At 42.4% G+C, this 14,585-nt stretch overlaps 1 protein-coding gene across 1 annotated transcript in view; it reads right to left on the reverse strand.

Moving 5' to 3' along the window:
- Nucleotides 1–3,561, reverse strand: part of Sall2 (spalt like transcription factor 2) — a 13,611-nt gene extending 10,050 nt beyond the window's left edge. The window contains exon 1 of the mRNA XM_010637819.3: nt 3,089–3,561. Coding sequence (XP_010636121.1) covers nt 3,089–3,161 — 73 coding nt within the window. The 5' untranslated portion in view covers nt 3,162–3,561. The remainder of the gene's footprint in view (nt 1–3,088) is intronic.
- Between the last annotated feature and the right edge of the window lie 11,024 nt (nt 3,562–14,585).

Consider the following 14,585-nt stretch of genomic DNA (forward strand, 5'->3'; position numbering starts at 1 on the left):
CAAAAAAAAAAAAAAAAAAAAAAAAAAAAAAAAAAGCAACAAAAACTCAGCATTTGCTTTGCATATATGGTGAACACTGCTTAAAATATGGCCAAAAACTAACATTAGTGGCATTCTAGTCTACTGAATAAATGTGTGCTGATGCTTACGATAGTGACTACAATATCAAAGGTGTACAAAAAGGCCCCAAATGAGCACTCCCACTGCCCTTCCCTTTTTCTGTGCTGAGAATTGAACCCAGGGCCTCTTGCAGGCTAAGCAAGTGCTGCACCACTGAGCTACACTCCGAGCCCCTTCCTGCCTAATTTGGGGCCATGCTTATAGTAGGATAAAAATCAGAAGCTGATCGTGTAACTCAAGGATTCTTTGTAAAGCATAACCCAGGGCCTCAGGCACACTAAGTGAGCATTCTGCCATGGAGCCACACCCCCATCCCCGACATAGAACTTGTCTATAAAAGGGAGGGAGCAATTTATATATTTGTAAACTTATAAGAGCAGGAAGAAGTTCTAGATAGCCACCGCAAATTGCAGATGAGACTCAGTGAAACTTCAGGTCGTGAAAGCAACTAAGGTCGAATCTTTCTTTCAGAGGATTTATTTATTTTTGGTACCAGGTATCGAACTCGGGCTCTTGCACTTGTGAGGCAGGCGGTGAAACCACTGAGCCAAATCCCCTGCCCACTTTCAGCAGAATTCTCATGAGAAACCCCTTAGACCTTCTCAGGGCAGATCTTTTGTTTTTTTGTTTTTGTTTTTTGGTACTGGGGATTGAACTCAGGTCCTTGTGCTTGTAAAGCAGGTGGCGGAACCACTGAGCTAAATCCCCAGCCCTCAAGGTAGATCTTAACAGAGGTTTACTGGTACTTTCTGGCTCCTTGTATTTATTTTTCTCCTCCTTCGTAACTCACGGGCAAAATTTCATCTGACATTTGTTGCTTCTGCTGAATTGAAGCCTTTATTGTTTCTATGGCAACAGCTTTGTAGTAGCACTCCCTTGTGTCTCTACCCCCTCCCAAGTGTCCATATCCCCAGGAGGGAGCTATATCTCAGAGGGCTTGAAAGTCCATGGGGGCAGAGAAACCTTTTGTTGTTTTTCGGTACCAGGGATAGAACTCTGGTCCTTGCGCTTGCGAGGCAGGCGGTGGAACCACCGAGCTAAATCCCTGGCCCTAGAGATACCTTCTGACTGCCTCTCAGAAAATATTGCCTCAGCTGGGTCCCAGCTGAGCAGATGGAAGGAAGGAGAGAAGAGGCCTTTTGGGACTGGAGGTGGGTGTTCAGCATAGTTCCACAATTGAGCCAGCAGGGGAGCAGGACCCAGGCAGCTCTGCTGCGGTAGGGGAAGTCTCCTGTAGCGTGCGCTGGAGGAAACATCCGGCCTATAGCAGCATTAAGGAGGGTTAATGTGTCTCTGGAGGGAAGGATGCTGCCACCACAGAACCTCTAAATATGGCCACAGTGGGATTACAGCACACAGCAGTGGCTGGGGAAGATATGTCCTATTCCAAACTTAACGTGTCTGTTAGGTTGTTTGTTGCACTTGGAGTCCTGATTTGACCTGAAGTCATCCCCGTGCCCCCCCCCTCAATGGTTAGAAATGCAAGTTTATGATTAGTTTCAATCACTACATATACACTGTCCTAGAGGTTTTCATGGCACACGTTTCATAAAGAAATGGTGAAATTTGCCACGAGGTTCCTGAGCTTTGATTTTATTTCAGCCCGTACGGTCAGTGCTGCTGCATTCACATAGGACAGTGTGAGCCCTACTCTCATGCACAAAGCAGTTGCTTACTTCACTGCATGTGTTAAGCACTCATTTATGCTGGGTATTTTCCCTGAGGCCTTACACGTATTAACTCATTTCAGTTCTCACACCCTAATGAGCTACTACGGATCAGGAAACAGAAGCGGAGAGGCAATGTGGTGGAGTCAGGATTTGGCTGGAAGTCTGACCATTTGTGCTTAACCTGATGCTGCAGTATTGTGCATATCAACTGTTTTCTGAGTAAATAGTTGCTCCCTGAGCCAGGTCTCTAGACTTTCCCAGTGCACACAGGTAGCCATACCACTGACAAGCATGTCCTAAGCTTGCTTGATACTGAGAAGTACCGGGCACTTGCAGAAGATATTGATTCCTAGACCCTCGTTTGCATCTATTCATAATCAAACAAGTTTGCAAAACCCAGATTTACCAGAATGAGCAGCACCAATCCTGAGCACCTGGAGACCTAAGTTCCAGTTCTGACACTGCCTCTCCCTGTCTCTGAGGCTTTAGACTATGTCCCTTCCTAGTATCCTCATGGCTCTATTAGCTATCTGCCCTTCACTTACTTACTGGAGTGTTACAAGAGGGCAAACAATTTTCCCTCTTATAAAGGAAGTCTGTTGCTTAAAAAACATACATAGTAATACCCCTGTAAGATGATACACATGTATTAACAGTTATGTTAGCTTGCACTTTTTTTTTTTTTTTTTAAGCTTGACCTCCCTTGAAACAAACCTGAACTCCTCTCACGGACCTGTCCTCCAGCCTCCCCTCCGGAGGATAGGGATACACACCCAGAACAGGCTGGGTTCTGACCGACATTAGCTCTCTCCCTTGGGGAGCTCTGATCTGCTCTCAGCTCAGCCCAACAATGAGAAACTTTTTTCTCTTCTCCCTCAGGGGAACCTTCGCGTTTATCCAATTCATTCTCTTGCAACCCAACTCTCCAGAAAGGGGGGGGCACCACCCCTAAGAGACTGGTCTTCAGGTCTGAGGACGTTACTTAGCAACGGCACAAAGACCAGTGAGCAAAGGGGGACCTGAAGAGAAAACTCTTGGGTTGGGGATGCGACGCCAGTTTGAAAACTCCATTTCATCCAGAGAAAAACAAGGAAAACACAAACAGAACGAATCCCGAGGAAAGCCCAGGGGGACCTTTCCCAGCGCAGTCACCCGACTCCCATCGTGTGGACTCCTTCGCACCCGCGGGGACTGAGCTCCCCCGCCCGGTTTCGCAGTGGCCCGGCTGCCCTCCCCTTGCCCCGGCCTGACCCACACGGGCTGGGACTCCCGGACCCCTCACCCGTCCCGGCACCCACCGTTCTCAGACGCGCTGGGACCTTCGCAGTCCGAGATTAGTTGTTGCGGTTTCCGCTGCTTTCGCCGAGACATTCCCGGGTGGCGAGGTGGGAGAGGGAGGGGCTCCACCGGAGTGACCTGGTCCGATCTACCCCTGGGTCTGAAGCCAGCGATGCCTCTCCTCCAAGTGCAAGTCACAGTGAGCAGAGATGCTCTCCTTTCCCAGAGACAGACGGGCTCTTTCTGATTCTCTGATCCTGACTCTCTCTTTCTCAATCTCTGCAAGTCTTTAAAGGGGAGACGCCCCCTTTTTTTCTTCAGCTTCTTCCCTACGCTTCTGCAGCTCCCATTGTAAAAGCAAAAATCCTAATCTTTCCGCACACTCTTTTCTTTTGTACTCCTGAGGGAAGGATTTAACCCTCTCCTCCCTGCCGGGACTCCGGCCTCTCCCTGTGCTGTCTGTTCAGAGACTCCCTTACTTGTCTTTCTAACACTTCTTCCAACAGCTTCACAGTGCTTTTGGTTCACTCCTAATCCTTGGCCCCCGCTTGTTTGACAATGTGGATGTTTTGGGATTTCAACTAAGATTTTCTGGTGTGTCCTAGTTAGGAGGCAACAAGTCAGCGCTTTTCAGTCAAAAATGAAAGATTGGCAGAAAGATTGAGTAAAGATAGATAAGCAGTAAAATAGTAAGTGTTTGCACAGTTTTTGATGGTTTATATAATATTTTTATTTATGTAACATATATGTTTAATATTACAGCTTTGAGTTTAGCACAGCAGGTCTACCCTGCCTATTTGTAGGGGATCCCTTTATGGAGAAATCAAAAAGCCCAATGAGGTTAGGTAACCTATCCAAGGTTATATAGCTATGTTATAACAGAGATAGAGAAGAACACAGGTGCATCCTCTGCTGGTAAAGATACAACAGGCCATCGTGAAAACAATACGCCAGCATAAGGTGGGGGGGGGGCTCGGTATGGTGGTGCAAGCCTGTGATCCCAGCTCTCTGAGAGGCTGAAGCAGGAGGATCCCAAGTTCTAGGCAAGCCTGTCTCAAAATAAAAAAACAAAACAAAACAAAAGGTCAAGGATGTACCTCAGGGTGAAGAACTTTAGTTCAGTCCCCAGTACTGCAAAAACCAAAACCCAAACAAACAAAAAAATGATTGATCTTAATGATTTCATTTACAACAACAGGAGCAGTGGCTTTACGTTTCTCCCAGTCCTGTCCAATTCCTATAGATAAACAGATGCTCCTGAGAATGCGGCTGATAAGTTCCTTGTATCCCAGGGAAAAGCCTAACAGGAGGGACTTTTAGCTGAATATAAGGAGCTTTCTAATAGTGTGAAGGGCTACAGTGATTTGTGATCTCTCTCTTCAATATGTTCACACAGAGGTTGAATAATTGTCAAAGATTCTGTGCAAAGGATTTTCTTGTGGGTATGAAGTTGGACCTCTAAGCATTCCTCCATCTTCGGTGGGCTGAATATGTAGCTCAGGGATAGGGTTCTCACCAGCAGCCAGAGGCCTTGGATTCATTCCCCAGTACCAAAACACACAAGCAAACTTGCTCTGTCTCTGCAAATGTCATTCGACAAATAGCCAGGTATCTCTAGCTCAGCCTGTACATTCAGTGTCATTTTATTGTTCTGCAGCTTCTTTTTTTTTTAATTCATTAAATTTATTGGTACATTTTAATTTTATTATATGATGACATTCATCACTGGGAATTTGTACCTATACTTGATATATTTTGGTTCTCATTTTCTCCTCATTCCCCTGCCCGCCCTCCAACCCCTCCACACCTCCCTATTTACAAAGACTTTATTTCTGTTTTTTCCTTTTTCATGTTTTTTTTCTTTTGCTTCTTTTCCCCTATCCACCCTTTCCCTTCCCCTTTGGACTTTTTCTTCCTATTTCACAGTATGTATTATATATTTTGGTCCTCATTTACAGTTTTAGTTTTTTTAATCTTTTTGTTTTCTTTGTTGAGGTGCAAGGAATCAAATTGTTTTTTAACTTCCTGTTTTTTTTTTTTTTTTAATACTGGGGATTGAACTTGGGACCTTGGCAGGCAGCGGAAACACTGAGCTAAATCCCCGGCCCTTTTAAGTTCTGACTGTGCTGTTCTTACCTGAATTAGAGTAACACTGAGCTACTGGGCACAGACGATGCCAGACGTGTCCTTTCTTTTAGCTATAATGCCCGGGTCTCCTTCTTCTAACTTTCTGTGCCTCTACTTTGCAGGCAGAAGTGAAAGCACCTGAAACATAATCAGTTGGAAAAGTGGGAGTTATTTTTTCCTCTTTTCGTTTAGTGATGTAAATCTCTGTCTTCAGAGAAAAATAAAAGCAAAACAAAGCTCACGGTGTGGGGGGCATATTGAAAGGTTTCTGCATTTCTTCTCTTCAGCAAGTCCAGAATACTTTGGCAAATACCGAGAAAAGGAGAGGAAGACAACAGATGCAGGTTTCCCACTATTTTTTTCTTCAGTGAGGATTGAACCCAGCGCTTCATGTTGGGTAGGCAAATGCTCCACCTCTGAGCTACACTCAGTCCTGCAGGTACCTACTTCTGAAGAGATTTGGGAAGCATTCTGTTCTCTGCTTCTGCTATCTGTTCACAGAATATTCATTATTTTTTCCAGATCCTTGTGTCAGGACCCTGGATGGCTCCCTCACTCTCCACCCTTGGAATTCTTATTTCTGACATCGTCTAATTAGTTGGGTTAATTTTTCTGTGTAGACAAAAGCCATTATTACTAGGCTGTTTTAAGAAAAATGGAGACATTGAAGCCAGGAAAGCTTCTAATTCCTCAGTGTAATAGACTGGACTCTGTTAGCCTCTCATCCCACTGTTTCCATCATTTATATGCTTTGTGAGGAAAAATAAAGGAGGGAAGAAACACAGCTTTCTCCTTTTCTCAGGAGTCCATGAAATCTCCAAGGCACAGACCTGGGGGTCCCACGTCACTTTCCCGAGACATGGCCGTCTTCATCTTTTCCTATGTTTCCTCCCTCCTTCTTGTTAGTCTTATTGTGAGAGGAAGGGCTCTTTCCCCGCATCTCCTTTCTTCCGCCCTCCCCCGTTTACCATTTTTTTTCCCTTTTACCTCTCCTCTGTGGCCTCTTGACCTCCCCACAGAGTTACAAAAGTAGAATCCTTGAAGAGATGCTGCTGTGGGAATGTTAATGAGCCTTTCCCACAAAGGGGCAAAGACTTTACTTCACTGAGTTGGAAAAAAGCCCCTTTGAAAAGGGATTTCTGTGTGTGGTGAAGTGAAGAGGAGAGAGGAAAGAGAGAGGGAGGGAAAAGGAGAAAAGAGGAGAGGGAGAGAAAGAGCAAGAGACTGAAACAAGAGAGACAGAGAGACATACAGAGAGAGAGAGAGAGAGAGAGAGAGAGAGTTTCAATAACCCCCAAAATTAGAACAGCAATTTTTCTTATTTTCATTATGTGATCTAATTCTTAGAAAATATTCTATAGTCTTTTGACCTTGTAACTTAAGGGTTCAATTCCCCAGAAACTGAAGAACCAGTGGAGGGCATAAAGTACAGGGAAAAAAGAACATATCTTGACTCCCTACACCCCCAATTCCTTCTTATGGTATTTTCTAATTTTATCAGTATTTCTAATTTTGGCCTCTTTATTGGCCATTGGTTTGATTATCCTCACCAGTACTGTTGAGGTTTTTATGCCATGGAGTCTGCTGCTGATCCAGACCATTTGAGAATAATATGTATGTCCAGGCTAGTTAAAATGAATATTGAGGTATTTTGGTGTCAAAATTAATTCTTTTTTGTTTATTGGGGAGCAAACTCTGGACCTTGCACTTGTGAGGCAGAGGGCAGAACCACTGAGCTAAATCCCTGGCCCTGTCAAAATTAATTCTTAAGGGCTAGGGATGTAGCTCAATGATAGAGCACTTGCCTAGCATACATGAGGTTTAATCCCCAGCAATACCCAACCAAACCAAAACAAAACATTGAATTTTTTTTTTAAAAGCAAAGATATGTTGCTGTTTTTCTTTTAAAGTAAATCAGTTATTTCACTTACAGCTTTGTGATACCTGCAAAATACCCCAATTGTCCGGGCATGGTGGCACACGCCTGTAATCCCAGCGCTCGGGAGGCTGAGGCAGGAGGATCGCTGTGAGTTCGAGACCAGCCTGGGCTACACAGTGAGTTCCAGGTCAGTCTCAACTACATAGTGAGACCCTGTCTCAAAACACCAACCAACCAACCAAACAAACAAAACCCCCAAAAACAAAAACAAAAAAACACCCCAATTGAAGAAGCCAGAAACTACAAGGTACAGGAGATGACTGGAATGAGGTTGAGTGAGTGTGTGTGTGTGTGTGTGTGTGTGTGTGTGTGGCCAGTGGTGCTAATTCCCAGAACTCTGTACTCTCCTTTGGACCAGGGTTTCCCCAACCTTCTACTTACCTGAGGAATTTATGGAGAATTCATATTCATATTCCTGACCCTGCCCCACCAACATAATTAGTCTTTTAAAGGATTCTTTTGAAACAATTGGACTTGCCTGGTGATTTCTAGGCTGGGCTTTTGGTTTCTAGGGGACTGCAGTGTTGTTGCAAGAGAAGCCACATACCCAGGAGCCTGGCCCCCATGTGTTCACTGGATAAATAACACATTTCTCGAGAACATGTGCTACAGTTGGCTAAACATTCGTCGATTTTGTAAGGTTAACACACTTTTTAGCTATTTAAAAGTGTTTTTAAACTCACAGTTGGTTTTACCTTAAAAGTAAAACTTAGTTATGAAGGGCTGCAGGACACTTCGCTGTTTCATTCACTGCTTCTTCTCTCAGGACAGAACTCTGGTCTTAGCATCCTGCCTTTTCTAGTTTGTTTATAGGCACGCAGACAGTATGGAACTATTTCTTCCACCTTTCAAAGAGTTAGAGTCCTTGTTCGATTCCCTGGTACCAAAAAAAAAAAAAAAAAAAGAGAGAGAGAGTCCTTGATTTAATTGCAAGAGAAGTAAATGAGGACTCTAGAAACATAACACTTCTATTGATAGCAGTAATGGTAAATTAGCTGTGGTGTATTCTGTGTATCGGGCCCTTTGAATATATTACCTCAATTTGTCCTCGAAATAACTGTTAAGAAGTGCTATCTAATCCCCATATCACACATTCAGAATGCCACAGTTTATAAGTAAGGTAATTGAGGCTTAGAGAAATAAAACAGCCTTCTTGCTCAAGGTCTCATAGTTGGTAAGTGGCAAGGGTGAAATTTGCCTTAAAAAAATGCTTAATTGGACAGTCTGGTTTCCCACCACAATGTGACATTTTGTTGCCATCTTGCTGATTTCTGCCTCTTTGATGGGTCTTACTTTCTGGCTAAAGACCTTGAGGATGACTTAAACTTTCAAATTCCAAAGAAAATCTGAAGACTTACAAGTAAGTACAGCAGATTATGGTTCTTAGAATTACATATACTGTTACTTGTTCTTTATCTTGCCAGCATTAAGGAAATAAGACAATAAAGAGTAGAGGGAAAGCGCAGTTTGCAAAAGATTACTAAATAAGAGAGCCTTGGCAAGCAATCCCTGGCCTTACTAGATGATTTCTGCCTACCCTCTTTCAGGTGGCAGTTGCCATGGTGTTTTAGGGGAAGAGGGTGGGAGTGAAGATCAAGGAGGGTCTTTCAGGCTAAATCTTGTCCGATGTTTCTTTTCAGAGTTTGTTCTGTCAAGGACGGCAGGGATTTAAATACTTATAAGAGGAAGGGTAGACTGTAGTCTTTTTGCTTTTCTTTGTTTCTCGGTTCTCATTGCTCTTATACAAGGAAAACTACTGCTCGGGTTATGTACAGGGGAAACGGGAGTTTATACAGAGGACAAGGTAGTGCAACAGGAAAGGGAGGTTGTGGGGGAAGGGCTAAGAACCTAACAGCCAGTGAGAGAAGGCCAGGGTGGGGGTGGGAAAGTGTGTGTGTGTGTGTGTGTGTGTGTGTGTGCGCGCGCGCGCGCAAGGGAGACATTATAAAGACAAATTAGTAAAGCTCTTCAAATCCTCAGACTGGTCATTAGAAAATGATCAGACAGATACAGTAGGAAGAGGGGAGAAGACAATGAGAAAGGCAAAATACATTTTTTTTTGTGGTACTGGGTATCAAACTCAGGACCTTGCACTTGCAACACAGGCACGGTGACACTTAGCTAAATTCCTGACCAGAAGACAAAATAAATAGCAATCAGAAAGGAAAGCAAATCAGAGCAACAAGAAAGATTTAAGTGACAGAAGTCTTTGGAGGAACTGGAATTATTAATTAAAGTATGTCAGAAACTATAAATAATTGGCACATAATAGAATAGAAACAGAGCTGGGGATTTGGCTCAGTGGCAACACGCCTGCCTTGCAAGCACATGATCGTGAGTTCAATCCCCGTTACAAAAGAAAAGAAAAAAATGAAGACTAGAAACAGCCTTCAGGGGAAACAAGAGGCACAGGTGAGCACCCAGGACTTTGGAGCTGGAAGGGGCCTTAGGGATCATCTCCAAATCTCATCTTTCAGATAAGGAAAGTAAGACCCAGAGAGGTTAAGTGACTTGAAAGCCTCTCTGGAAGCAGATCTTATCTGAGGAAATAGTCCTTCCCATTATGCCATGGAACTGGAGAAGAAGCAGGGCAAAAATGACTGGGAAGCCAAGCGTAATTAGAAATGTAAAAGCCGCATCTTAATTTTAATCCTCTGGAAATCATCCTCTCTAGAAATTATGAACTTGTGCGGAAAATATTGTGATCGTAGCAACCAATTCCATTCGGATAACTTCATACCACAGTTCACTCAGATAATAGTGTTACCCAGTTTAGATACTATTCCAAAGAAAGATTTCTCTGTAGTTTATTTAAGTACTAAGACATCCTCCTCCTCCTCCACTTGCTTTTTAGGTGCCGAGGATCAACTCAGGGCCTTAGTGCCTGTTAAGTGGACTCTGCTACTGAGATATACCCCCAGTCCCTAAGAACTGAAAATGTTCTGGTGATGTTTTATTAAATTTTAATTATATCTTAAGTACAAATCCTTTTTATAAGCCCTTGGTGCAATTTATTTTTTTCTTTGTCTTTTTTTGTTTGTTTGTTTGGTACCGGAGATTGAACTCGGGTCCTTGTGCTTGCGAGGCAGGAGGTGGAACCACTGAGCTAAATCCCTGGACCCTGCGATTTATTTTTTCACATTCAATAATTCAACAAATATTTTTGGGGACTGGGGATTTAGTTCAGTGGCTCCGCCGCCTGCCTTGCAAGTGCAAAGACCTGAGTTCAATCCCCGGTACCAAAAAAAACAAAAAACAAATATTTTGGGGGTGCCTTATATGTGCCAATTTCCTAGCTCACACAAGGAAATAAAAGAGATTTTGTTCTATTAATGATACAGGTATGTTAAGATTAATTAATTAACTAATCTAGTTGTCTTGGGGTTGAACCCAAGAGCTTTCCCACTGAGCTATATCCCTAGCCCTTCTCCCCACTACCACATTTTTTCTCATTGAATATTGTTTATACAAGTGAATGGGTTTCAATTTGGCAGGTATGCAATACACATAACATACTTTTAATCACCCTTTCCTTCCCCAGTACTTTCAATCAGGTAGTAAAATGCCTCTAACCTTGCTCCTGTTGCTTATGATTGTTTTGGCTATTCTGGCTCTTTTGTGTTTCCATATGAATTTTTGTTTTTGCTACCAGGGATTGAATTCAGGTCCTTGTACTTGGGAGGTAGGCGCCAGAACCACTGAGCTAAATCCCTGGCCCTCCATATGAGTTTTTGGATTTTTTTTTTCCTAGTTCTATGAAGAATAATATTGTTAGTTTGATGGGGAGTGCATTGAATCTGTAGATCGCTTGGCAGATCTAAGTATGGCCATTTCAGCAGTACTATTTCTGCCAATTCATGAACGTGCAAGGTCTTTTATCTTCTTAGTGTCTTCTTCATTTATCTTCTTAGTGTCTTCTTTAAAGTTTTCTCCAGTGTTCTGAAATTTTTACTGGAGAGGTATTTTACCTCTTTGGTTAGATTTAGCCCTAGTTTTATTTTTCTGATTTCTTTCTCAGCTAGTCTATTGCTGATGCACAAATAATATATTGATTTTTTAATGTTGATTTTATATCCTGTTACTTTGTTGAATTTGTTTATCAACTCTAAAAGTCTTTTGGTGGAATCATTAGGGTCCTCTAAGTATAGGATTATATCATTTGCAAACAAAGACAATTTGACTTCTTCCTTTCCTATTTTTATCATATATATATATATATATATATATATGAGATATATATATATATATATATTTCATTAAGTTTATTGGTACACTTTAGGTACACAATATGATGACATTTCTTACTGGGAATTTATACCTTTTCATGATTTTTTTTTTTTTTCTGGAGCAAAACTTTACTGTCAGAGGTTCTGTTGGCTTGCCTGGCCTCCTCTAAGGCATTCAATAATATTAGTAATTAAATAGCTGTGCTCATTCCCCAACTGGAATGTACAGCAGAGCTCCCATTGTGCCATGTGGTCCCAATTCTTGATATATCTTGATTCTTATTTTTTCCCCATTCCCCTGTTCTCCCTTCAATCCCTCCACCCCTATTTACAGAGACTTTCTGCTTTTTCCTTTTCCCATATTTATTCCTTTTCCTTCTTTCCTTTCCCCTTCCCCTTCCCCTTTGGACCTTTTCTTCCTATTTCATATTATCTATTGTACATTTTGATCCTTATTTACACTTTTAGTTTCTCACACCAGGGAAGTGATTCGGTATTTACACGTGTGTCCTATTTATTTCACTTAAGACTATGGCCTCAGTGTGCATCCATTTAGCTATAAATGTCTCTAGTTTCTCATTCTTTACCGCAGAATAGTACTCCATTTTATTAAAAAACCACATCTTCTTTATCCAGTCACCAGTTGATAAGCAATTGGGCTGCTTCCAAGTTTTGGCTGTTACAAACTGTTGGCTCATATATATTTAAGCGTGTTATATTTCCTTCTTTTTTTCTTTTTTTTGGTACTGGAGATCGAACTCAGGAACTTGTGCTTTTGAGGCAGGCGCAGGCACCAGTGGTCTAAATCCCCAGCCCAAGTGAGTTATATTTTCTTAGTGGATTGTTCCCTGTGCCCATATATAGTAGCCTTCTTTGCCTCATCTAATCTTTCTCTTCTGTGTGTAGGAAGATTCCTTTGAGTATTTTCTGCAGTGTTGCCGTAGTGGTCATTAATTTCTTTGATTTATCCTTACTTGGAAGGTCTTTATTTCTCCTTCAGTTTTGAAGATAGCTTTGCAGAGTATAATATTCTGGGCCAGCAGTTATGTCTCTCAGGGCTTGAAATGTCCTCCTGGCATTTAGTGCTTCTGCAGACAAGTCTTCAGTTATTGTGATGGGTTTGCCTCTCTAAGTGAACTGGTATTTCCTCTTTGCTGCTTTCAGTATTCTTTCCTTATTCCGTGTGTTTGTCATTTTAGCTATAATGTGATTTGGGGAGGTGCTTTTCTGATTGTGCCTATTTAGGCCTCTTGTATCTAGATGTCTGTATCTCCCCCACCATTTGGGAAGTTTTCTATTATTATTCATTAAATGGATTTTCTGTGGCATTAATCTGAAACTCAGTGCCCTCTCCTATGGAGTCAAATCCTTTTTGATTTGCCTCGTTGTGCTTTTCATTTCCAGGATTTCTATGTAGTTCATCTTCAGAATCTCTATCTGTGGAATTGTGCTCTCATATCCTGAAAGAGGGTGGGGGATTGAGTGCAGTGGTTCCACCGCCTTGCAAGCGCGAGGTCCCGAGTCTGATCCCTGGTACCAAAAAAAAACAAAACAAAACAAAACAAAAAAAACAAAACCCAAAACCCAAAAAAACAAAAAAAACTTCATATCCTGAAATAAGAGAGGATAGAGAAATAGAGCTGTTATTCAAGAAGAATTTTTTTTTTTCAGTGTGGGGGATCAAACTCCGGACCTTGCGCTTGCGAGGCAGGTGCGGTCCCACTGAGCTAAATCCTGGGTCCAAGAGGAATTATTCTTGCCATCACCTACTTCTATTCCTACCTTTCAAATGTCCACAATTTTTCCTACACACATTTCTAAGCTGTCTCTTTTTCTTCAGGCAATGTGAGCTCTCTGAGATCTGCTTTCTCCCTTCTTCCCTCTCTCCCTCCCCTTCCTTTCCTTTCTGAGGTAGGGTAGGAGAAATAAAGGCAGATAGAAAGGAGACAAAGGAAAATCATACTTTAAAATTATACCCTTAGGGACAAGCATTTAGCTCAGTGGTGCTGCGCCTGCCTGCCTTGTACGTGCAAGGTCCTGAGTTCCATCACGGGTACTGGGGGGAAAAATTGTTACAAGTGCGAGGTCCTAAGTTCAATCCGTGGCACCAAAAAACACAAAACAAGCAAACAAAAAAAATTGTACCTTTAGAAACTGCAGCTTCTGGGTGCCAACTCACCAAAGGTTACAATACTTCTGCCTCCCAGGCTACTCACTCTTACATTCCTAATTCTTTTAAAAATACAATATATTTGGCCTATGGCTTTCTCCTGCAAAATGGGCCCTTCACCTGTAAATTGAGCCCCTGGTTTTCTTCCTTTACTGTAAATACACAAATTCTACAGATCTCTACCCCCAAGACCACATAAAAAGTCCCCAGACACAAGCCACAATGAGCCCACACTATTCTCTCTGAGTCAGAACTTCTTATGCTAACCAGTGCATCTTTTTATGCCTCTCGCTGATGCATCCCGAAAAATCTTTTTCCGTGATGGTAGATAGATCTTACAACCTGTTCTGTGGGTGGGTGAGTTGAGTCCTCACCTCACCTTAAGGAATTTCCTTGTTTCCCATTGGGTGACAACATTTGGAGAGGCAGCTCGAGGTAAACTGAGGCATGAACTTTGGTAAATTCAGCCAAATGCTTTGCCTTTCTTTAACCCCTTGCCCTCCGATTGCATAGGTTTCCTTTTCTTTCTTTTTTCTTTTTGCATAGGTTTTCTTCCTGCAAATCTTGCAGTTTCAGTTTCCCTTTTTGTCAGAGACTCCCAAGTCCCTAGGAAATGAGTGTTTCTTTCTTTTTTTTTTTTTTGGTTTTTTGAGACAGGGTCTCACTATGTAGTTGACACTAACCTGGAACTCACTATGTAGCCCAGGCTGGTCTGGAGCTCACAGGCCTCCCGAGGGCTGGGATTACAGGCGTGTGCCACCACGCCCGGCTCCTCCTGACACCTCTTTACTTTTCTGGTTAAAGGGAGAAAATGCCTTATATCTTCATTACTTTTATAAAGAAACACTCATAGCTGGGCGTGGGTGGCACACAACTGTAATCCCAGCACTTGGGAGGCTGAGGCAGGAGGATCGCTGTGAGCTCCAGAGCAGCCTGGGCTACATAGTGAGTTCCAGGTCAATCTCAACTACATAGTGAGACCCTGTCTCAAATAACCAAAAACAAACAACCAAACAAAAAAATTGACAAGCAGCATTTTAGAATAATGCATTTGA

The sequence above is a fragment of the Fukomys damarensis genome, unplaced genomic scaffold (genome assembly GCF_012274545.1).
Source record: "Fukomys damarensis isolate Sample0158 unplaced genomic scaffold, DMR_v1.0_HiC HiC_scaffold_17, whole genome shotgun sequence".
In the NCBI taxonomy this organism is placed as follows: domain Eukaryota; kingdom Metazoa; phylum Chordata; class Mammalia; order Rodentia; family Bathyergidae; genus Fukomys; species Fukomys damarensis.